Source organism: Epinephelus lanceolatus, chromosome 11 (assembly GCF_041903045.1).
Source record: "Epinephelus lanceolatus isolate andai-2023 chromosome 11, ASM4190304v1, whole genome shotgun sequence".
NCBI lineage: Eukaryota > Metazoa > Chordata > Actinopteri > Perciformes > Serranidae > Epinephelus > Epinephelus lanceolatus.
Genome location: NC_135744.1, coordinates 11534315 through 11559972, shown reverse-complemented (window position 1 = coordinate 11559972; position 25658 = coordinate 11534315). Strand labels below are relative to the sequence as shown.

Genomic DNA, 25658 nt, shown 5'->3' with positions numbered 1-25658 from the left:
AGGCCCAGTTTTGTATGGCATAGGCCTACATTTTGTGCCTTTGTGATCCCTACCCAACTAAAACTGGAAAAGCTGGACTAATTATGTTTGCAACAATCCTGTAGAATGGCTTTTAGGGTGTGATCTATGCCCTTGCATCACAAGCAGAATGTTTCGTTAAGTGTTTTTAACACGCTTGACCTATAATGTTAATCTATCTCGCATTACTGCCGCCCACTATCCTGGAGTGTGGCTCAAATATGAGATTTGCTGTTTATATTATGTTTCTTTTTTGAAAACAGCTGTCTGTCTTACAGTTTTGACCATTGCTGATGGATAGATAGATAGATAGATAGATAGATAGATGAAAGTAATGCAGTTATGGGTCAGATAAAGGGGATGAGTGTAGGGTGAGAGTTTCCGCAATCTTTAGTCTTTGGATCTTAAGTAGTGTAAATTCTTACGTATCCTTCTACCTCAGTTTAGCACTCATCATTTCACTTTGTGTCTCATATTTCAAGCAACATATTTCGCTGATAGCTGACATTATGATTAGCTCTAACCCTCTTCTACTACTAAACATTGTATAACAGGATACATTTTCAGCATTTGGTACAAATGACTTCCCTGCAGCTCTCTATTCCTGCAACATTCTCAGAGCTTTTACTCCAGTTGGGCTTCTGATAAAAACTGCTTGTGCCCCTTGGTCCTCCTCATTAATGTCTTCCTGTAGATCCTGCTGATAGCATGCTTTAAATTTCTTCCAATTCTTAACAGGCCTCTGTCAGCAGCAAACACTGACCCTCTTGTAGCTTACACTGCAAAGACACATCATTGATGGATGTCTGGATATTAATAATTTATTAGCATACTATCCCCCAGCCACTACACTAATTTCAACTGCAAACTGATTTCAGTCTCTTTATATTCTGACTTTGTTAGTCTTTAGCTTTTCCTGCATGGGCAGATCTTTACCTGTATCTGATGTCATCTGGATGACTTTTAAGCATCATCCAGATAGAATCAGGTAAAACTAGAGGTGCCTTGATTACGTGCAGGTAATTAATCCCCAGAATTATCATTTAGAGTCATCCTACATTGGGTGAAACAAGGTCACATGTACTACTAACAGAATTTATTTTAAACTGAAAAAACAGATACACTGCACTGCCCTCATGCACATCTGTTGACCTCTTTAACAAAGGTTTGCTATGAACACAATTTTCCTAATATTTTTACAGATACAAATATCTTGCCTTTACTAGTAGACTTTGGAATATGACTCTCGCCTTCTAGAAAGTCCAACATATTGGAAAAATATTGAACTCAGCGAAGAAGATGCATCACAAAAAAAACAAAAACTTGTACAGTAGTTAATACCCATTTAATTTTTAGTTTTAAAACTGCCCTGTAATTTTGATTTTAATTGCTCTTGTATAGTTTCTATTTTTTTTCTGTTCTTATTCTATATATTTATTTTTTAGCTCATCTCTTATGTATGAAACACATCAATTTATGGTGTAAATGTCTGAGCGTGCCCCCACATCTACACCTAGTCTTTTCTGTATTCATCTGTACTTAATTATGTCCCTCTGCTGTGGCACCTGGTTGCAACATCTCATCTTCTCTTAAAAAAATAATAATAATACTATATTTACAGTGAAAATATAGGCTACGGTTATGTATTTACTCTATGTACAAATATAAACACAGGATATGTAAAAGAAAGCCCATTAGATATAAATAATATGTACAAAACCATGAACATTTTAAATTCATTTGTAAAGCCTCTTTTTCCAACTTTATTTATTTTATTCAACTGAGTATTTTAAATGACATGGATTATGCTCCACAGACCGGACATGAACGTCTGGCGGTGACGTCACCGACAGGGCGGGGCCAACATTCCAACGGCTGTCTACTTTTGTCTCTACGTGGAGGAGGTAGGACTGCAAACTGGACGCTGTCTGGAATTTCAGGCGCACCGACAGTGAGTACCAATTTCCTGGCAACTTCTAGACCAACAGCTCCTTACAGCTAGAGTTTGTCTCAGTAGTGTTTATTAAAAATAACATTAGTGTTTTAACCTCTCCTCTGTGTGGTAGCTGTTATCCTCTGGGCAGAGGGATGGGTTTGTGAGAGTAAACAGGGATAGTTTCCTCCCTGTAAAACTTGCGTGTCTCTCGCTAGCCGGCTAGCTTTAGCTACACCTTCACTGTAGCCTATTCATCCTCGCGACGCTGGATAGGTCCTATAAATGATGACATGAAATAGCCTCTTACTGCTTTAAATTGTAAACAGATAACTTTTAGTAGAAGTAGGTATTAGTTTGATTAATTCACCGTCGCTCACAGGAGGAGGCTGGAAAGGTGGAGCGTGCACTAATTTTTGAAATATTCCCGGTGCACAAGCTAAATGACCCATACATACACTCACTCACTCTCACACACACACACACACACACACACACACACACACACACACACGCACAGTCTTTACATAAGGTGAGGCTAAGTGTTAAAGGTCTTTTGAAATGCTAAGTGTGTATAACTTCAGTGCTCCTCTGATGACAGATCACGTTTTGTCCTGCTGACACTTAATATTATGCCAGCACAATCCTACTAAATGTTTGACTTGTCTATGAATAGATATACCCCTCCCTTTCGGTGCCACATTTCTTTGAAATAGTATGAGACGTTTGCAGAGTAGATTTCACTCATTGTACTTGAGTTAGTATAACTGATCCTTAAAAAGACATTGTACTTGTGAGGTATTTATGTAAAGTGGGGATTTAGCAGATGTTGTTAAAGGTTGTTGGATGTTTGAAAACTGAAATGAGACAGCCTGTTCAGTTACTCAGCATTTTTTGCGCTCATGTAAAACGGTGGTCTATGTAAACTTGTTTACTGCTCTGAGTGATTTACCAGATTTTTCCTGTAGAGCCATCTGGAGCTGCAGCACATGTGCATCTGGGATCCCAATTGTGGATCACTGTCGGGACAGTCTTGAACAACAAGACTGTATCACGTAGTATATGAAAGACTCACATTTAAACTTGATAAATATTGTGAAGTAGAACAAGAAGTGTGCTGTGAATACAAGCACTTAGAAGTGGTCTTATTACCTGCATCACTGCTGTAATTCTTGACAATATTGTTAAGTATTTCTAATTGTCCATCCATAGTTAAATCCGGTTTCACTAGGGCAGCAGCTTACTTTGGCAGAGATGTTGTAAAAGATGTTTATTTCTTTACAGCAAAAATGTTAGCTCAATTATTTATATTAGGACTTAGCAGATAAAGTATTGTTCATAGTGTCAGCAGTGGAAAAAAAGCGCTGTTTGCACATCCTTTTGTGGGGAAAAACACTATAAATCATTTTAACCGTGCCTGTCATTATCCTCATTGGTGTGGCCGGATTGCCCATGAATGTGCATGTGTGGTATGTGCGCTATGCTTTACACAAGCTGAAGTAAAAGGTGAACTTCCCTTATTCATGCTGCAGAACCACATGAGAGGTGTATGTGTTTTAAATACAGACATTACGTGTCTGATATTATCTCTGTAAAGACAAACCAGACTGTCAAGGAGGAGGAGGGAGTCTGCTTATATTTTGTTTCCGCCCTTACTCGTGCACACACCTGTGCGAATGAACAGGTTGGCCTACTTTCTGCGCTGTAGGGTTTTAAACAGGTGCCATTTCACTTGTTGTTGTTTTTTTGATGCAGTGAAAGTGATTGAGTTACTTGAAAACAACACTTGTTTTTACTTTTTTGTTGTTTGTCTTCAGCTTTATATTTTTGTAAAAAAATATTTCAGCTGCATTTGCTTTTTTTAATCTAATTTTAATTAGAAAGCAATGTCTGCCAAGGCTATACAGTCCCCTTAATTTATTAATTTATGAATAGAAAATGTTGTTTAATCTCAATCTTCATAAAAATACACAACATGATGGGTACATCCTGTGAGTGCTGGGGCTATTTTCAAGGATGAATTGTCCAGATAAATGTAAACTCCTCTATGAAAGTTCTATAGAGGACATATTTGAGTGTGAAGTACAGTGGATTACACTCACTGCTCTTTACTTTACTTTTACTACACCAACAGAAAAAAATAGTCATGAGTTTTCACAGAGACATTCTCCTCATGTCTGTCCTCTTTTTGGGAGGTCAGGGGTCAGCCACATATTGATGACCTTGGAGCAGGGAAGTGTACAATGTCTTGCTCACGGGCACACGTCATGCTTGTGTGAGGAAAGGGTGTATCACAGTAACTGTGCCTTGTGCCCTCTGATTATACAGCATTTAAAGGATAATGCTTTACAATGCTTTTGTTGAGTAATGGCAAACCCTTGTAGGTGTGGATGATTACCTGCAGCTGTAACCGCCTCACCCATCTGATTCAGTGGCTTCTAAGTAACCTGTCTAATGACATTCTTAAGTGATGGTTGTTAGGGATTCCTGTGTTAACACCTTTGCTAGCACAGGCCTCTTGTACGTGCTCCATCTTTTACTACTGCTGCATCCCTTCGTGAAAAGTAGTGAGTTATAGAGAGCAAATTGCAAAGATATGGTCAGGGATACTGTCAACAAACCATTTCCTTTGAATATTTTCATGATGATTCACCATATACTCTAGCTTTAAATGCTTTTAGAACGCCCCTAAACCCAGCCCATGGTGATATGCTTGCAGCTGCGCATGATGTCAGAGCTGTGTAAACTCCACATACAGAATTTGTTGTCATCACCTCTTCCTTACCTGTCAGCATGGCTATGCTTATCCACACGACCTGAATAGGAACTAAATGGCTGGTGTCAGAGACTGTTTGGTGTTTATGAGTCACTTTGAGTCACATCTGCGGGTGATTGTGACTGAGTAAAAATGTCCGTGTTCTTGCAGACTATGTTGGGTGTGCGCATATGAACTTGACCACACTTGGGAAGGGTGCCCAATCTATTTGTGTGCCTCACATTTCCCATGTAACTGTGTGGATGAAGCACTGGCAGGGCGGGGTGTGTCGACTCTACACATTTAACTCAGCCATCTGGGAGCAGCCCTCCGCTTTAAATTGACTGTAAGATCCATCAAAAGCGACCGTAAATGGCGTCAATGTGCTTTTTTTGGCTTGACAATTAAAGCTAGTCCTTGGAAAGAAGTGTAAGTGTGTGTGTGTGTGTGTGTGAAATCTTCTTGTAAAACAGGAGCAAGATAGATGAGAGAGCTTCTTGAATGAGTGTAGAAATGTCTTTAAAGATTACAAAACAAGTCCAGTTGCTCTTGTTTTGCTACGGCTAGATATCATGTGATCTGTATGTCTGAAAACCCACAGAGAAGTGTGTATGCCTTGCATTTGTTGTCCCTGTAGACCTTTTTCAGGAGTTATTTTGAATACCCTATAATTTCAGTTTAAAGTGCAACATCTTGCAATTTGGAAAATCTATTCCCAATATTTCTTGGTATTTACAGTATTAGTCAAAAGTAGGCAGCGTTATTCTGATGTAGTCTTTCACAGCAGCTAAATGCTGACATTTCAGTAATGTGATTGAACTCTATCAAGAGTATTGATATGCCTTTAGGCAAATATGAGCCACTCTATCGAGGAGCTTGCTGCTGCGTTCAGTTGAAGAGCGCAGGAATTTTCTCTTCTCCGAAGCACACAGTCCAGCTGTCAAAGACAGCAACTGTCTTCGGAGCCTGACGCTCTGAACTCATTTTCTAGTGTTACACGGGATTTATTGCCGTCGTTTGTGGCGGTGGTTACAAACCCCCTATTCTTCTGTACTATCAGTGATACGTCTCACATTTGTCCACTGCCATCTGTGCCCTTGCTCCATGTACTTAACCCCTCTTCTGTTTTCACTCTCCCTCTGTTGAGGGTGTGACGAGAGCTGGCAGAGGACAGAATGTTTGTCGGCCCTTATTGTAGCTGGGCTGACTTCAGCGGCCACATTTCACATCCTTTTGGAGAACAGTTAAATATAGCAACACTGGCATCGTCATTTTCCTAATCGTTTAGTCAGGAGTTTGTGCTTTCCCCGATTTAGTATTACTTTGTAGAAGAAAAACACCCTGTTCTCTGTGATTCATAGCATGGCTTTTAGAAGTATCTCTGAGACAAATGCAGCCTTAGTGTTGCTACCTAGAACCATTTTATTTTCTCACTGTTTTGAGCATTTTTAAACTGTAAATGGACAAAAATGATTCCATCTTAATAACTTTGCTGGGAAGCTTTTGGATTTTGCAGGACAAAGTGTTATTTCATCACTTTGTTTTGTTTGTAGGAATAGCATTATGTGAACTGAGTCACATTTCAGAGACCACATGGCTACTGTTGAATCATCTTTCATGAATACTATTAATAGTTTCATTCATGAAAGAGGATGTACGGTTACTGGACTTTTGTTCATTGTTCGTCTGCCTGAATGTGTGCCTGTGAGGCTGCTGTGGCCACAGGAAGACTAGATGGGCTGAAACCACTCAAAGAAATTCACCATTTCTGGCATATGTACCTTCAGTAATTATTACTGATAATCAAGTGGATTATAATCCATTTAAATGACTGGACATTCAACGATTTCCTTTTATGGTTTTACACGTGTAGCACTGTGGAAACCAGAAAAGGCCTTGCCCAGGAGTTCTGACTAATACGCTGTGAAAATCAACAATCTGTACTTTAAATCAGGAAATGGGAACACTCTTCTGTCTGGAAAAATCTGTGATCCTTAGTTCACCACCACAGTATAGACCTCATCTTTGTTTTCTGAACACTTGTGTTCGAGAGGAATGCCATCATACCAGTTTAGCCTTGGAGAGCAAGGCAGCACACCCTGCTCACCTCTGTGTAAGTGAGGCTCGATCTACCCAGACCTCATGCATTCCTTCGCCAGTACAGAATGGGAAGGAGGTACTCAGAGGAATTCCTTATTTTCAGTGATTTTCACATGGCTGCTTTGCCTCAGAGGAGTTCGGGAACACTGTGTTTATAGTCAAGCAAAATAACTGAGATTGAGTCTTGTTATATGACTTTAGTCTCTTTAAATAAGTCCCTCTGCTAGGTGAGGACACTTTTGTCTGTTAAAATTTAGACAAAATAACCCAAACAGCTGCATGATAAACCAGCATCAAGGTCTTAACATTTCAGAGGAGCAGCCCCTGCAGAAGCCTGGCAAATAATCCAGATTTTATGTTGTCACATAACACTGGATGCAGTCTCCTTTGCTTTTCATTACAGCTGGCTCAGTTTGCGTGAAAGATTGTTTTAACACTAAAATAACATTATTAAATTTGATTTGTAGAGCTGATAAAAAGACTATAAAAGCAAGAGATTCTAATAAAAGAGGTCCATTTTGGAGGATTTGGAGGACATGTTACAGAAAGCAGATTTGTCAGAAAGGGTTGTGTAAAATCATCAAAAGAGTGCAGTATAGTCTCAGCTTCTCTGCCTGTGTGTTTTTTGTTTTTTTTTTTCAGCATGGGCTCGTTGCTATACAATGGAGCAGGAAATTACTTTGATTATGGGAGAGAGTCATGCTTGGAAAAGGAAAAGAGCTAAAGAGAGAAACTAAAGAGAACAGTAGATATGATCAGCCTGGGTGGGGATCAGCGGGAACAGTGAGGAGACGGATATTTTAGGTACTACTTTAAGATTTTTTAAACCGGACAGAAGAGTGACTTCTGCTGTGCTTAGAGAGGAAAGCTCACTTCTCTTTTGGCGAAGTTGAGACCGGTCTGTGACCTGAGAAGCTGAACAGTGTGCGGTCTTGATAAGTTACAGGGTCTTATGGGAGACTGATGAAGATGGGGTTCCCCTTAGGTCCTCTGTCCTGTCATTTCAAGACCCTGTTGATGACGCCGTGCTCTTTTTCTCTCCACAGTCCCATCTTTCTTTGACTGACCACCTCAGGTCAATCACAGAAACATGACTGGAAAGCTAACAAAAGAGGATATGGAGGAGATGGAGGAGATATTTGGAAAAATTGGTGAGTAAAATCCATGTTACCATGACAGTATATTATTATATTATATATTATTAATATGTTGCAGTTGTTCCAGCCTTAGATGTACCATATGTCCTGGTGTCTAATGATTCCGTTTTATGTTGTGTAGATCTGGACAGCGATGGATATATCAATGATTATGAACTTCATGAGCTCCTTAAAGATGCCGGCCATTCCCTACCTGGATACCAGGTTCGAGAGATCATCCAGAAACTCGATCGCAACAAGGATAATAAGATCAGCTTCGAGGAGTTTCTGTCAGTACGTAAAACAGAGCTCAGAACAGTTTGTTCCGTCAAGAAGTTTTCCCTTCAGTCCAGAGCTTTTCTCACTCTGAATCGGTCTTTGTTTTCTGTTCTGCCTAAAAGCAACTCGCCCTCCTGGGTGGGGCCGCTACGCAAAGCAACTTTTAGCAGCTCCATGCACGACGGAGTTGAAAGGCCTCTACAAACCACACACACACATACACACATACATACTCAGGGAATGTGGAAGTGAGGTCAGCAAAGTGGTGTGAGTTCCAGTATTTTGTTTCAGCCGTGATGAGAGAGCAGTCATTCACTGAGGCAGCTTCTGTTAGAAGAGGGCAGCATGATTCAAGATCTCAAGATCAGGAGCATCAACTAAAACAATTTTCTGGCTTTATTTTTTTCTTTCTATGATAGTTACATTGTCCTGTTTTAGGGTACATACTCTGACCATAATAACAAGTGAATCAAATTGCATTGTGTCCGAATATCTGTGACTTCACATAAAATGTGTTTCAGTGTGGAACTTAATCTCTCAGCTAATTAAAAGTACAACAATTTAGAAAATTAAATATGATTTTAAAATAGAGTAAAAAAAACACACGACATATTGCTAGCATTACTCAAAGGCTTTTGAAAAAAAAGTGATGTGACTAAAAAGATGTCACTAATTCTACAATTATCTGTTTGCAAAAAATAAGGGTACACTTTCTACGGTGACTTCCTGAAAATAAAGCTGGAGTACGAGTACTTTTTTTTCCTCCCCCTCTAGCAGTGAGAACAATTGCGTGAACTTTGTCCACACGTGCTTGTAAGGCAAGCCGCTTCTCCCCTGTCCCCAGGGACGCTCTCGTCTCGTTAGGTCTTTTTCTTGTCTACACTCCATCAATGGCTGTGACTGGAGGCTGTGACTGGAGACTGTTTCCAGGTTGTCCATCCATATGTACGTACGCATGTGCAGACATCCCTCCCATTCTTGTGAACTCAAGAATGCCTTGAGGGAGTGTCTTCAGATTAGTTACAAATGTGCACTTGGACGCAACGGTGAACTGATCAGATTTTGGTGGTCAAAGGTCAAGGTCACTGTGACCTTGCATTTGTCTTATTCTCGTAGACACAATGTCTCAAGATGGCCTTGGGGGAGTGTCCTCGAATCTGGCACAAATGTCCACTTATGCTGTGTTCCCACCAAACACGATGAACGCGATTTAATCGCTCGTAACGCGCCGCCCGTAACGCCCGAGTTTGGACACCTGACCATTTTGTTAATTCGCGTTATCACGTCATTCGCGCGAGTAGCGGGGAAGCCGGCTGTGCTAACTGGAGCTAAGCTAGTGCTAACATTCATAGTACAACCATTCTGCAAACTAATTAAAGACACATATTTACAGAACTTACCAAGTAGACCAGTCTCCTCGGCGTCTTTCACCCAAGCCTGCTCTTTTTTGTTGCGGTCTCTGTAGAGTAGACATGTAGTATCATATAGCTCCGGGTAGCCACTGACAACCATGGCTGAGATAACCACCATCGCTGCTTTGTACCTGCTCTGGAAGTCCCAAATGCGTCGGAGTGCCAAACGCCGTCATTTTTGGGTTCACCCTATCCTGCAGAAGCACATCCAGCTCGGCGAGTTTCACCAGGAACTCCGTCTGGATGATCGCCTCTATCGCGTCCACCGCGTTCATCGCGCTGCCCGGCGCGATTTCACGTCTTTGCATTGACTTTGTATGTAATCTTGACGCGCAAATTCGCGTTTGGTGGGAACACAGCTTTAGACTCACGGATGAACTGATTTGGAATTTGGTGGTCAAAGGACTAAGATAAAGGTCACTGTGACCTCACAGATCAGGTTTTTGGCTATGACTCAAGAATTTATACATTAATAACACCAAATTTTTAAAGGATAAAAGTGATGACAGTTTATATCCAAAAGGTTAAGGGTCAACTTCACTGTGACATCATAAAGTTCTGCAAAAACCCTATTTGGCCATCACTCAACGTCATATCTCAGGAACAGAAGGGGAGACATTTTGTGATACTGAACTGGTGACACTAATCTCGGCTGCCCACCTTAAAACTGTGTTGACTGTATAGATCTTAAGTGCTGCCAGGGGGAGGATGAGCGTTAAGCATCTTTTCCTTCTCTGCCTCTTTAACTAAACTTCTGATTAGACACTGTTTAATAGACAGCATCTTCATTTAGCTTATTTCAACTTAATCAATCTGAAGTATTTTATTTCCATTTAAATTTAGGCTTTTATATAGCTATTTAAACATATGTCCAGTCGTTGTTTTATATATGGGTTTTGTTGTAAATTGTGCCTGTCCTTTGGAAAAATAATTTAAATTGTAACAACCAATGTATATTTTCACTTACCCGGTCGGGAAAGTGGGTCAGAAGTCTGCTTGCCCAAAGTCAATTTTTATTTGCCACTATGGAAATTGTTTCATTAGCTGTTATGAAATAGCACAAAGTTAATTTTGATTAAAAACAAGCCCGTCTTTCCTCCTAGTTCTCAAACCTGCAACAGACTGTTGGAGGTAGAGTTTCACCCATAACCTCTAACGCCACCCAATTAAACTCCTGTTTCCAGAATAACTGCAGTGCTCACTTGTATTCAGTACTGCGCATGGGCAACTCTCAGCAGATATGAGAAGGGAGGGAGATGACTCACTACTAAGCTACTTCCTTTCATCAGCTCTGGAAAAAACAATGTATTTTTTTTGGTTTGCATGATTAGGCAAGTGAGTTGCCAGATTTACAAGCCCAATGTGGCATTTCACTTGCCCCGGGCAATTGGGCAATTCTTATCATTGAGCCCTGAATAATTTTATCTAGAAATGTACCTGACTGATCAGTTGATTTGTGTGATTATTCAAAATATGGATTTGGCTGTTGCAGTGTGCAATGCTGTGTCCATGTGCTGGCGGGAAGGGAGGACATCTGGGACTTTCCAGTTAGGTGCTAAGCAGCATTGTGCCATTGTATTAGGGAGGCGTGTTCTCCTCCACTAGATTAAATGCATATAGAGTGAATGTGAATGTCCGCCTTACTGCCCATAGATGTGAATGTTAGATTAAAGGGATAGCTTTTTGCCAACTTGTACAATTAAATGGAAATCATCTTTCTTTGCAAGGTCATGATTGTCTTGTTGTGGCTACCTCTTTTACCTAGAGTGGCCAGAAAAATGCAAGCTGGCACACTGTGACCTGCCGCATATTTGTGGTAAAGAGTGCTGTGCTCACACTCAGGCTGAATAGCTCATTGTGGTCACACCAACACCCGTAGGGCTGAGGTCACTGATGAAGCAGCAGCGATAACTTCAGGTTCAGGAAGTATCGCACACACTACCATAGAATACGTATTGTCAAAGTCAGCTTTGTGATAAGCTACATACAGAACTCTCTATGGTCTCATTAGTTGTTGTTGAGACCCACTTAATGTTTAGAGATCATTATTTGATGTTGGGACAAGCCTGAGGGTGGTGTATGTTTGGAGGATGATATCAGCTGTAGCCCTGATGATTTACTGTTACTGTTGATAATGACATACTGGCACTCACACACTCAACACTGTAATAATTAGATGTGTAGTGAATGCACAGTCTCACTTTAAATCACTACAGTGTACTTACATGCACAACACAGCATCACTTGCTTTTATGAACCCATCAACCCAATGTTTTTCTTGACCTCTTATCTTCTCAGCTTTTTAGCTGGCAGCTTGGCTTTATTTTTTTAATGCCAGCCGGTTGTCATGGAGGCTAGCAGAAGCTCTACAGCCCAACAAGGGATGCAAGGAGAGAAGATGATCGAGGTTTTTGCACACAAGTATTGCTGCAACCAAAAAGCTTTCTCACCATTGATAAATCTATTGATCAAGCCAAAATTTTTGAAAATGAATGACAAATCATGAGTGATTTGTGGTAACAAAAATTATTTGTGAAAGATTCTACAAATCAATTCACCAGAATCATGGTGTAATAACAAAATATGCGACTGATCTGCTCTTAGTGAGCACTTTATTAGATACACCTGTACAATCTAATGCAATCTTACACAACTGCTCAACAGCTAAGTCTATTTTTTGATGTCTATAATGTTTTTAATGATGTGTGTTTGTTGATGCTGCCATTGAGGTGTTAAATTAGCATTGAGGTCAAAGTAAATGGTGGTGTTGTACTGGATTGCATTGTTTGTAGAGGTGTTTCTCATTCTGACCTCCTCATGTATGTAAATAGAGAGGACAAAAAAGTAGGAACAACAACACTACCTTTATGATCTCAGTAATAAACATAAAAATAAAACTACACATTTTTGACATTGTCAACAAAAACCTGAACATTACTTGCTTTGTAATGGTAGTATTTATAGCAGAACTTGTTTATTGAATTTCATTAGATTGGACGGGTAAATCAAATATTTTATTTAATATTTAATTTCCTTGTTTAAACTGATGTAATGCGGACACTTGTCCACAAACATGCCACGATTGAAACATATGAATGGCAGAGGGTTATTTTGCTAGTTATTATTGGCCAAAGCAATGACTTGGTTAACCACTACAACTCGATTTCTTATCTACAAATCAAAATGTACATGAATATGTCTTCATATTTCACAAACTTCAGCCTATAACAATAAGTTGGTATTTTCGAGGAATAGTGGTATTTGGTGTCTGAGCATTCTTTTGTCTCGTTTTAGATCGTCCATGAGCTGAGGGGCACTGAAGTAGCAAAAACTTTCCGCAAGGTCATCAACAGAAAAGAAGGCATCCTGGCTATCGGAGGGACGTCTGAGCTGTCAAGCGAAGGCACACAACACTCGTTCTCTGGTAGGACGTGTGTACATCGTCCCTTTCCTCTCTCCAGTCACTGCTGATGTTTGTCATAAACTGTAACCTCTGCACTCCAGCTGCAGATGCTCCATTTACCCATAAAGAAACCCATAATGGACAATGTGACCCACTTATATGACTCATAATGAGCGATACAGCTACATTATATTGTTGGTGTTTTTGCTTTTAACTGATGCCTGTGTGTGTTCATCCTGACAGAGGAGGAGCGATATGCTTTTGTAAATTGGATCAACACTGCTCTGGAAAAAGACCCCGACTGCAAACACGTCCTGCCCATGGATCCCAACACAGACTCTCTCTTCAAATCTGTCGGAGATGGTATAGTACTATGGTGAGAGTTCCTGTTTTCACCTCAAGCTAGCAGCACAACTCCCCTCTCCCTCACCTGGCTAAATAAATGTCAGATACCTGCATCCCACTGCACTTTGTTGTGATCACATTCTGCCTGAAGGAAAGACAAATATGAGCCTTTACTGGGATATCATTAAACCATAACAACACTCTGCCTCACATTGCAGAGAAGATAAACTATTAAGATATTACTACATTAATTAAGAATATACAGAAATAAATACATATTGTTCCAAATCTGAGATGGGTTTTGTTAAATCACCAGTTCAAGGTATGTAATTGTATATCATTTGAAACAAAATAAAACTTAATAACTAAAGTAGAAAATAAAGTTTAAAATAAGTTGATATAAATCAGGGTGTCTGCAGGTCGTTAAAAAAATTTTAATTTCTTAAAACATCAATTTTTTTATTAATTTTAGGCCTTAAAAGTCCGTAAATAGGCTTACATTTTAGTTTGTGAAGTATTTTTTGCCACAAAAGTGATCTATATACAGTACAGGCCAAAAGTTTGGACACACCTTCTCATTCAATGCGTTTTCTTTATTTTCATGACTATTTACATTGTAGATTCTCACTGAAGGCATCAAAACTATGAATGAACACATGTGGAGTTATGTACTTAACAAAAAAAAGGTGAAATAACTGAAAACATGTTTTATATTCTAGTTTCTTCAAAATAGCCACCCTTTGCTCTGATTACTGCTTTGCACACTCTTGGCATTCTCTCCATGAGCTTCAAGAGGTAGTCACCTGAAATGGTTTTCCAACAGTCTTGAAGGAGTTCCCAGAGGTGTTTAGCACTTGTTGGCCCCTTTGCCTTCACTCTGCGGTCCAGCTCACCCCAAACCATCTGGATTGGGTTCAGGTCCGGTGACTGTGGAGGCCAGGTCATCTGCCGCAGCACTCCATCACTCTCCTTCTTGGTCAAATAGCCCTTACACAGCCTGGAGGTGTGTTTGGGGTCATTGTCCTGTTGAAAAATAAATGATGGTCCAACTAAACGCAAACCGGATGGGATGGCATGTCGCTGCAGGATGCTGTGGTAGCCATGCTGGTTCAGTGTGCCTTCAATTTTGAATAAATCCCCAACAGTGTCACCAGCAAAACACCCCCACACCATCACACCTCCTCCTCCATGCTTCACAGTGGGAACCAGGCATGTGGAATCCATCCGTTCACCTTTTCTGCGTCTCACAAAGACACGGCGGTTGGAACCAAAGATCTCAAATTTGGACTCATCAGACCAAAGCACAGATTTCCACTGGTCTAATGTCCATTCCTTGTGTTTCTTGGCCCAAACAAATCTCTTCTGCTTGTTGCCTCTCCTTAGCAGCGGTTTCCTAGCAGCTATTTGACCATGAAGGCCTGATTGGCGCAGTCTCCTCTTAACAGTTGTTCTAGAGATGGGTCTGCTGCTAGAACTCTGTGTGGCATTCATCTGGTCTCTGATCTGAGCTGCTGTTAACTTGCGATTTCTGAGGCTGGTGACTCGGATGAACTTATCCTCAGAAGCAGAGGTGACTCTTGGTCTTCCTTTCCTGGGTCGGTCCTCATGTGTGCCAGTTTCATCGTAGCGCTTGATGGTTTTTTCGACTCCACTTGGGGACACATTTAAAGTTTTTGCAATTTTCCGGACTGACTGACCTTCATTTCTTAAAGTAATGATGGCCACTCGTTTTTCTTTAGTTAGCTGATTGGTTCTTGCCATAATATGAATTTTAACAGTTGTCCAATAGGGCTGTCGGCTGTGTATTAACCTGACTTCTGCACAACACAACTGATGGTCAAAACCCCATTGATAAAGCAAGAAATTCCACTAATTAACCCTGATAAGGCACACCTGTGAAGTGGAAACCATTTCAGGTGACTACCTCTTGAAGCTCATGGAGAGAATGCCAAGAGTGTGCAAAGCAGTAATCAGAGCAAAGGGTGGCTATTTTGAAGAAACTAGAATATAAAACATGTTTTCAGTTATTTCACCTTTTTTTGTTAAGTACATAACTCCACACGTGTTCATTCATAGTTTTGATGCCTTCAGTGAGAATCTACAATGTAAATAGTCATGAAAATAAAGAAAACGCATTGAATGAGAAGGTGTGTCCAAACTTTTGGCCTGTACTGTATATATTTTTTTATTTATCCATTCATTTTTCGAGAATAGCGTAAAGGTCAACATTTGGCCAATTGGCCAGTAGGATGAATTTTTGATAGCAAGTTGCTTAATGCCACATTGTCACAAGCATTTATCTTTTGCAAACCATAAACATTTCAGTCACTCTCTCTGCCTTATTTTACAGCGAGGTTACTGCATCAGATGTCTGATAAAATTTCATGTTTGGTTTTGTTCACAGCAAAATGGTTAACTTGTCAGTGCCAGACACAATCGATGAGAGGGCCATAAATAAGAAGAAGCTGACGCCATTTACAACACAGGTCAGATGACTTTACTGTCAGGGCTGCTGTTTCTCTTGCTTGTTATTGGAATTTCCCAACAACTGATGTTTAAACCTTGCAGGAGAATCTGAACTTGGCCCTGAACTCAGCTTCTGCTATTGGCTGCCATGTGGTGAACATTGGTGCGTTAGACTTGAAAGAGGGGAAGCCCCATTTGGTGCTGGGCCTGCTGTGGCAGATCATCAAGATCGGTCTGTTTGCTGACATCGAGCTTAGCAGAAATGAAGGTATGGGGCATTTTGATAGGTTGATAGGTCCATTACATAACATGTATTAAGCCTGTGTTCCTGTGAACCGGTTTACACCTGATATTAACAAGCATCTTCGGTCGTCTGATGACAAGCGGACAGCGCTAAATACAAGTGTAAACCACCACCAATATTCCTTGTGATCCACTCACTCAAACCACTTGCTGAGGTGGTCTGGGATTGCATGTCTTTTGTATTGTAAATGCTAATGCCATCAGCGCAGGACATAGTGGTTGTTTTGGTGACAGTGCGCTAACACTCTAACTTGCTTGTTTTATGACTAGTTGGACAAAGTGTTCCATGACCATCCATCTTTTTGCCCTGTGGAAGGAGATGCATTGAATTCTGCAGACAGCGATATTTCCATCTGCACCAACACAACCGCTAATGTGACTAGCGAGCAACTAGCGAGAGTGTGGACGTAATAACTGTGAGTGGGGCACTTAGACCTTCTACCTAATATGACTCACCCAGTAACGAAATCTGAACACAGGTCGTGGTCAGCTGGAGACGCATCATAGACAAAGATGTGAATGACCATGTGTTTTGACTGCCCAATGGTGTTCAGATCACCAAAACGCATATTAATACCAGGTGTAAACAGGCTCAATCACAAGGGTTTCCTGCTCTGTTGTCCATTATCTTAACTGATCATTAACACCCCTCGACAGCGCTGGCGGCATTGCTGAGAGACGGGGAAACCCTGGAGGACCTGATGAAGCTGTCCCCAGAGGAACTGCTGTTGCGGTGGGCAAACTTTCACCTGGAAAATGCTGGCTGGCAGAAGATCAACAACTTCAGCTCTGACATTAAGGTGGGACTACTTACTGACATTAAATCCTGTAGGTGGATATAAATACTAGGTGCAGGTAGAGAAAGAACATGACAATTTTATGAAACAATAATAGGGATCAAATGTCTTGGTTTAAAGGTTCTTTTGGTCCACAGGGTTTTACCCTTTTCCCCTTGTTTATTTTCCAGCACCTCTCTAGTTACTAAGTCCATCAACACAGGTATCTATCAGCACACTGGGCCAGACATACATGTTTGTGTTTGCACAAACTCACTCAGATATCCGCCTCCACTGTTCCAAAAATAGGATTGAATGTTTCGTGTTTCTTTCTGGGAAACATTGGCAAATTGTCAAATGTATGTGTAAGCACTGAATATATTATGTGCACATTTTGTGGTTTAAAAGGTAAAAAGTGCGTTTGTTTCTTTGGCAACAGTCCTACTGCTCAGGGAGTTCAGATAAATAATAGCAATTACTATGTCAGATGAACAGCATTTGTGTGGGTTGGAATATGTCATTACACGGTTGGGCGTTGCCAGGACCAAGCTACGGCACCTGTCTGGTTACCTTTGTTTTTTTTTTCTCATGCTATCTCTCGTTGGTGTGTTTTGTACACAGAAAAAAGAAGTTTTCTGAGATACCTCGCCTTTGTTCTGTCTGTTCTATGTAGCAATGTAACACTTTGCAATCTAATTGTCTTACAGTTATATTTAAAATTCAGTATTTGCTTGATACTTACTTAATATGCCTAATGTAGTGTTTATAAAAGGAAACTAATGTTATTACAGAACTACATGTTTGGAGGACCCATCTGAATATTTGATTTAAGTAGATGATAGACAAAAAACAAAATATAGTGTGTACAAACAGTATCAAGTTTATCTGTTCTTCTTATCTTAATGAGACAATAGCAAGACAAATATTACAATAATGTGACATTGTGGATATTAATTAGTAGAAATCTGATTGCTTTTGTTTGTATTATTTTCCAGGATTCGAGGGCCTATTTCCACCTCCTGAATCAAATCTCCCCAAAAGGCACAGAGGAAGATCAGCCACGCATAGACATTAACATGAGTGGCTTCAGTGTAAGCTCTCTGGCAGTCAGCACTCGCAGTTGAGTATCTTCACCACATGGTAACAGCTGTATGGTGTCTCTGATCGGAGCATGTGGTCTGTGTGTTGTTCAGGAGAAAGACGACGTGAACAGGGCAGAGGCCATGCTGCAGCAGGCTGACAGGCTCGGCTGTCGACAGTTTGTCACTCCAAACGATGTGGTCAGTGGAAACCCCAAACTCAACCTTGCCTTTGTGGCCAATCTGTTCAACAAATATCCAGCGCTGACCAAACCTGAGAGTGAGGACATAGACTGGGGACTGTTGGAAGGTGGGTATGGCGAGAGAGTGGGTCGTTAATTTCTAGTATTAAAACATTGTTGTTGTTTGTCACATGTTTCCCGGTATCCTTGTCTGCTACCATGTTGGAAGAGACTTGGCTGTGAAAAAAAAGGTCTAAATACTAGGGTTGGGAACGATTAACTGATACGACCGGATATCCGGTTTGACAAGCGAGAGATACGGCTACATCGGTAGCAGTCTCCTCAATCGATACGAATCAGCCATGAATCCTTAGACGAATCGATTGTAGAGTCATGGATTCAGGTATTGCGAGACTAGCAATCGGTTGACTGACTTTAACAGTTTGCATCTCGAAAACAACACGAGAGCCAGTGGCATGCTCCGTAGCAGGCATTACTGACAACGATAATGGATGTAAACATCAACGCCAGCTTGACCGGTGGAGATGAGGAACAGAAGCTAATGCTGGTTGGATAAACCAGGGAGCAGCCAAGCCGCAGCAGAAACTAAAGGCGAATCCTGCCGCTTGTGGGTTGAACGCGGGGTCACAGACACAGACAGAAATACGTATTCCTGTCAAATACGGCGGCGCATGATAACGGCTTACCGGCGACCGACAAGCCCGGCTCCAGGTCCAAGGAGTCTTCGTCGGTGTCATGACTGCCCAGAAATACCAGGCGAGCCCTGGCAGCACACAGGTATGTGACGTGTCAGAGGAGAAACACATTTCCACAAACCTCACCGCACTTTAGGGACTGTTCTTTACTTCTCAGGGGAGGAGGGTGGCTGGTTGATTTTTATTTTATTTATTTATTTTATTTTGATCCCCCCCTTATGTTAATCACTTATTCATGCTGTTTTTGAAGTATGAATAAGTCAGTAAGTAATTTATTCCATTGAAATATCATTGATGCATTATAGAAAAGTGATTTATCTTTTTATAAATGACAGAGTGTAGCAAACACAGAGAAATAGTCTGACATGCTGTCAGTGATAAGCTGCTAGTCATCACAGTCCATGATATCAACTAATAACAGGAGATGTCTGATTCTGACCCTACATTGCGTGTTATTACTTTATTCTGCTTTATGTTTATATTGTACAGCGTTATAATAAACTTTATTCCAGACTCAAGTCCATATACGATACATACAAAAACACAGACAATACCATAAAAACAACATAACAAGTAGGTTTAAAACACTTAAATTTTACTTAAAGTTCACTTCACTTAAAGTTTAAAACTTCTTCTCATTTTTATATTGATCCCATCCAACAAAATGATGTTCATTCAGCAAGACTTTTTTTTGGTCCATGTCAAAAAATAAATACATTTGACATGTGATTTTGTTGTTGTCTTTTTATTTTATTTTTGCCAGTGCCATACAGCAACAATGCTTGGGGATGTGGTCTTTTACAAATTTGAAAATACTGTAAGAATGTCACTTTTATAGAATTGGCTTCTTTATTTTATAATGTATGATTATGTCTACATCAAGAAATGTTAACCATAGAATTGTATCGAATCGTTCTGTATTAAAAATATATCGTTTTTGAATCGTATCGTAACCCGTGTATCTAGATACATATCGAATCGTCTATCACAGAGAGATTCCCAACCCTACTAAATACACGAACAACAGCCAGAGAGATTAACATTACAGCCTGAGAAGAACCAGCTCTGAACAAACAGCTGCTGTTTGTTAGCTAACTGACTAACTGGCCCTGCAGGAAATTTTATTTTTTACAATGTGACAATAAGCCACTCCTAACTTTGGCTCCTACTGGATACATTAGTTAGTATGGAGAACATATATTTATAACAAGTTAGTGACAGTTAGCTGGATACCAGATAATTTGCTTTTATAGCTAACAGAGTGACACCAGGTCTTTTTAGTTTCGGTGAGATGGACAACCTACACTGACTGTGACTTAGACCTCTGGTATGGCTGCCAGCTGTGTTGCCTCAGAGCCGGCTAAATCCCATAATCCTTTGCTGTCTAGGTGAGACACGAGAAGAGAGGACATTCAGAAACTGGATGAACTCTCTGGGAGTCAACCCACATGTCAATCATCTGTACGGGTATGTACCACAAACAAGATACTAGGACAGAGGTGATCTCACTCCTGTGCACGCTGACATGCTAACATCTGAAAAGGTTTTATAACTTATTTAATGTAAATTATTATCAAACACAACCTTGTCTTATAGAGACCTACAGGATGCCATGGTCATCTTTCAACTCTATGAGAGGATTAAAGTTGCTGTTGACTGGAACAACAAGGTCAACAAGCCGCCTTACCCCAAGCTGGGAACCAACATGAAGAAGGTAAAACAGATTCCTTTAAAATGTTCCTACACAAGGAAATAAATATGTTTTGGCTGTCTTTTGCCAACTATTTTATTTGTGCCTCTAGCTGGAGAATTGCAACTATGCAGTGGAACTGGGAAGATCAGCCAAGTTCTCCCTGGTTGGCATCGGCGGGCAGGACCTGAACGATGGCAATGCTACCCTGACTCTGGCACTGGTGTGGCAGCTGATGAGAAGGTGAAACACACCTGCATCATGATCACTTCAGAGAAATTTGGTCCTCAAGAAAAAAACACAAACAGCCTGGTGGGGCTGGGTATCAGTTCTTGTTACCTTTAGGGTATAGATCTAAATAATCCAGCACCTAGTAGTATTGAAACATCTACTGTCAAACGATACCCGCATTCAATCCCTTTACCGTCAGGGTTCTGATCCTGGACCATCCCAACTCCCCACCAGATTGGTAAACATTCTCTTGCTGCCATCTCCACAGCCGCTCTCCTCCTGGCAAGTCTACTCAGTTAGACACAAACAGTCTGGTGTGGTTACGTGGAGCACAGTGTATTTGATGAAGTTTGCTGTTCAGCATGCTGAGATGCCACCACAATATTCAGAAGTATGGCTTTACTGCACACCACTACATTCAGGTTATTGTTGAATGTCGCACTGCAACAGCATCAGCATCACTTTAAGGGTACTGCTTATAGGGTTTTATAAATGTTACCCAGCCCTATGGCCTGGCATGCCAAGCATGTGTGGTGGATTCATAACTAGATTCTCTGCTGTATCGTTTTTTTTAATGTTATTTAGAAGTTAAATCAATGCAAACAAGTGAGACAGAGAAATCTTTGTCTATTAAAACATATAAAGAACTAAAAATGACGAATGAGGGCACTTAAAAGTATTGGGTCTGGAATTGCCGAGGATTTCTAGGGGAAACAAACAAATCAAAAGGATATTTAGGTACATGAACATAGATTGATGTTTAAATCAGCTGCATCCAAATAACAATTTGTCTTTCAGTCAGTATCTCTGTGTGGCATTTTGAAACACTATAATCGACATTAACTTCACAGTTAGATTCATTGTGTTAACACTGTATGTTTACTGCAAACAATTTTCAGGGAGTGGTTAGTTGGTGACCTCCATTTCATGCCAGTGGTGTTGTTAATGTGTGTGTTCCTCCAAATTGAGACCACATTTTCATAAACTCAGATGCCAGAATGTGCGTTGACATATTTAGTAGAGCCACATATTTCATATGCTTTGGATTTGAGTGACCTTAAAAATCACAGCGATGCAGATAAACTCCATAGTTTGTAAAACAAACAAAAGCGGTCTAGAATTAAAGTTTCCTCCCTGGCATTTTATTTTTTCAAGTGTAAAATGTGTTCGGTTCATGTATAAAACAAACGTTCTGCATCTCCACTCTCTCAGATATACATTGAATGTACTGGAGGAGCTGGGTGATGGACAGAAAGTAAATGATGACATCATCGTAGGATGGGTGAACAAAACGTTGGCAGAAGCTGGAAAGTCAACAAAGATTTCAAGCTTTAAGGTAAACCCATTTTTTTCTTTGTGATTACAATTCTGTGTGCTGATTTCAATAAGACATTTTAATATGAAACTTTGACATTAGACGTGAGTTACTAAATAATCTAATGTCTTTTTTGTTTTGTTTTAGCTTGTTCTGAATTTTCAACGGCATCTCACGGTTTTAAAATGAGAAAGAAATAAGCAGTTTTACATACTCGCTGTATCAAAATGCTGTTTTTTATTACCTAAATCTGGTAGTTTAATGTAATTTTTATACAGGTAGTGTCATACAAACCTGTCAGTCTGGTAAACTTCTGTTTTCGTTTTTTCAATCTGTGTGTCGTGTGGTGATCAGGACAAAGAGATCAGCAGCAGTTTGGCAGTAGTGGAACTGATAGACGCCATCCAGCCTGGCAGCATCGACTACGATCTGATAAAGACCGGCAGCCTCTCTGAAGACGACAAGCTGGAGAACGCCAAGTAAGATTTTCGAGGACAAAAACAAAGAAAAGCAATCTTTCACTGTTATTTTGATAAGTACATGTAAACCAGTTTTATACCAACCAACCTCTCTGTCCTTAGATACGCCATCTCCATGGCGAGGAAGATCGGAGCCCGCGTCTACGCTCTGCCAGAAGACCTTGTGGAGGTCAAGCCCAAAATGGTGATGACAGTCTTTGCCTGCTTGATGGGTCGGGGGATGAACCGAGCCTAAGAGACTGGCTGGGATCTTTGTGGCACTTACATAAATACACAAGCCATTAGCATTTTGAAGAGCTGCCCAAATGAAGAAGAAGCGTTTCTTTTTTTTTTTTTTTTTTTTTTTTTTTTTTCTGAATGAGAACAACATGCTGTCAGAATCAGAAATTCACATGCACCCCCACCTCTTTCGAGGTGTTACTGAGAAATAATGTGCTCTTATTTAAAGTGAATCCACAACACTAAAATTTGTAAAGAGATGGGTTTCGTGTTACAGTGGACAACTTTGTTACTTTCAATATTCAGAACTCTTGTGTGTAAGGATGCTATCTTTTAAAGCAAACATTCATTTTTCCAGCTGCAAGGTTGTTTACATATTTTTACTCGGACTGATAAGTAAATTATATCCTTGACGAAGCTACACACATTCCTGAATACCATACTTATGAATAAATGCTTGGCAAGGCAAAAAAAAAAAGTCAGAGAGGCGGGATGTTTAGGTGGAGCACAGGTCGAAAACCACCCAAACATTGCCTCTCACTTAATGAAGTACAAGCATGTCTTAATAACTGGCACCATAAACTTCTACATATCTGTATACAGAAGCCAAACGGTCGAACTATAGTCACGACCAGCCTGGCCTGCTGTCTGTATTCTTGTACTCGTCATTTGTTTGTTTCTTGGGATTATTACTCGAGGTAAATGCTGTTATTTGGGGGTGTCTGGTCTGTGTTGTCTTGGACTTCTGTCTTTTTTTTTTTGGTTGTTTGTTTTTTTTTTTTTTGGTCTGTTACGTCGGATGAGGAGCAGGCGGACTGGACTCTCCTGGCTTCTGCTGTGCCTTCTACTCGTCTCAAAGACGACTTGTACTCACGCTTTCAGGTTTCCCCTTCTTTTGTATTCAACATTACCAAATATAAACAATAACTCATTCCAGGTAGTTTCATGATATTCTATGACAATGGCCAAATTGTATTTGGTCTCACGTTCATGTCTACTCTAAGTGCTTTACATGTAACAATAAAAATGAATTTGAAAAGTGCTCATGTGTTTTTATCTTTTTTTCTCCACACTTTCTGGAGCAGGCATCCTCCATAGAAGTGGAGTTGAGCACAAGTTAATCTGTTAATCAGCCACTGTTATCCTCACTAAACAGTTATGGTGGTCCAGCTTATTGCAAAGCTCAAATCATCACAAACTGGTTTCTTGCATGTGACAATGAATTCACTGTCCTCCAATGGCCTCCACAGTCACCAGATCTCAATCCAGTAGAGCACCTTTGGGATGTGGTGGGAGATTTGCATCATCAATGTGCAGCCAACAAATCTGCAGCAACTGTGTGATGTCATCATGTCAGTATATACTAAAAACTCAGGGGTGTTTCCAGCACCCTGTTGAATCTATGGCACCAAGAATTAAGGCAGGTCTGAAGGCAAAAGGGGGTCCAACCTAATAATAGTAGGGTATATATGTATATGTATATGTATATATATACATATACACATATATATGTATATGTGTGAGTGTGTGTGGATTTCATATGGCTTTTTTGTTTTAGTTACAATATTTATAAGACAAACTCAAATTAACAGTAAAAGAAGATTGTCCAAATATGGTGATGTAGCGAGTAAAGAAATAAGTTACAGTAAAAATAAGTTAACAGTACAAGACATTAAAAACATTGGTAGGTACACATGAGTAACAAAACATACTAGATGATAATGATAAACAAAAAAAAAAGCTCATCTCTAACAGGCTAGCAAATCAAGAAAACAGCCCAAATCCTCCTTCAGTTCATGAGGACTTTATTAAACATGTTTATATTTCTGTCACAACTTGAATATCTCCTGAAATTTAACACACATTTACCACAGACACTGGTAAATAAGACAGACAAAGAAACAATGTGTAGATTAGGGAAAAAAGCATTTTTCTGACATGTCAAGTTGTATATCTGAAAACACATTTGTAGATGCTTTATTTTATGCTTGGAAATATTTCTTCACATCTCACGGGGTAAAGTGAGTTTTTGTATTTGTTGCACAACATCAATAGTTGGATAAAAGTAAACAACAAGGTCCATGTTAGCTACTTTGGAGCAACAGCTGCCAAGTATCACTTTTAAGCGCCTGTTTTATGCCAATATAGATGAGAGGTCCTTAAAGTGAACAGAAAATATCATCCATGACAACTGAGCAAACTTCATCTGCTGCGTATTGTTATCTGTGTCTACATTTAAGACACCTGTCGATCTAATGGAAGATATGCTCCTGTAGAGAGACATCAACTTCTGTAACATCACCTTTATGATCCAAGAGTTTACCTCATTTTCTTTTTACTGCCATCTGCTTCTCCTTTCTCTTATCTTATCTTTCTGTTACTGCCCTCACACTTTTATTTTCTTCCCTCTTTTTCATTGTAAAACGCAGCACCTGTTTCACAAAGCACCTCGTAAAAATATAACATTTACTGTGTTTGTGTTTCCTCCCCCTGCTGCTTTTTGATGCATGACTGTCGAGTCCCAAGAGGAAATGCTCTATAATGCATTATAATGAGAGATCTCTGTCGACACATTTGATCTGTTATCTGTCGGCTCTTGTCTCCTGTTAACAGGCAGGATTTTCTTTACAGTCCATCAACAATTGTGCAGTACAACAGGGGATAGCAGCGGTGACAGATTGTAGTTCACTGTTCATTGGCCTGGATCTCAGTAAGATATAAAGTCCTCAGGGCTCTGCTCCCTGATGGGTTTCTCAGTAAGTCTCCAGTTTTCCAAGGATCTGATTAAAGTGGAGACTGTCAGGCTCTGTCAGAGAGCAGG

General features: G+C 40.2%; 1 protein-coding gene across 2 annotated transcripts; it reads left to right on the top strand.

The window, feature by feature from the left end:
• The first annotated feature begins 1855 nt into the window (after nt 1–1855).
• pls3 (plastin 3 (T isoform)) lies at nt 1856–23879 on the top strand. Of its 2 annotated transcripts, XM_033649749.2 has the most exons (16): nt 1856–1969; nt 7853–7957; nt 8085–8236; nt 12928–13057; nt 13280–13412; nt 15786–15867; nt 15950–16115; nt 16808–16950; nt 17922–18017; nt 18120–18315; nt 20292–20370; nt 20500–20617; nt 20706–20836; nt 22037–22160; nt 22494–22618; nt 22721–23879. In XM_033649749.2, exons 2-16 carry the CDS (start codon nt 7897–7899, stop codon nt 22851–22853), a joined length of 1869 nt encoding a protein of 622 aa, XP_033505640.1. In that variant the 5' UTR covers nt 1856–1969; nt 7853–7896; the 3' UTR covers nt 22854–23879. The 2 variants fall into 2 exon arrangements, with proteins under 2 accessions (XP_033505640.1, XP_033505649.1); XM_033649758.2 differs by lacking the exons at nt 1856–1969; nt 7853–7957; nt 8085–8236 and adding an exon at nt 11935–12040.
• The last annotated feature ends 1779 nt before the right edge of the window (nt 23880–25658 follow it).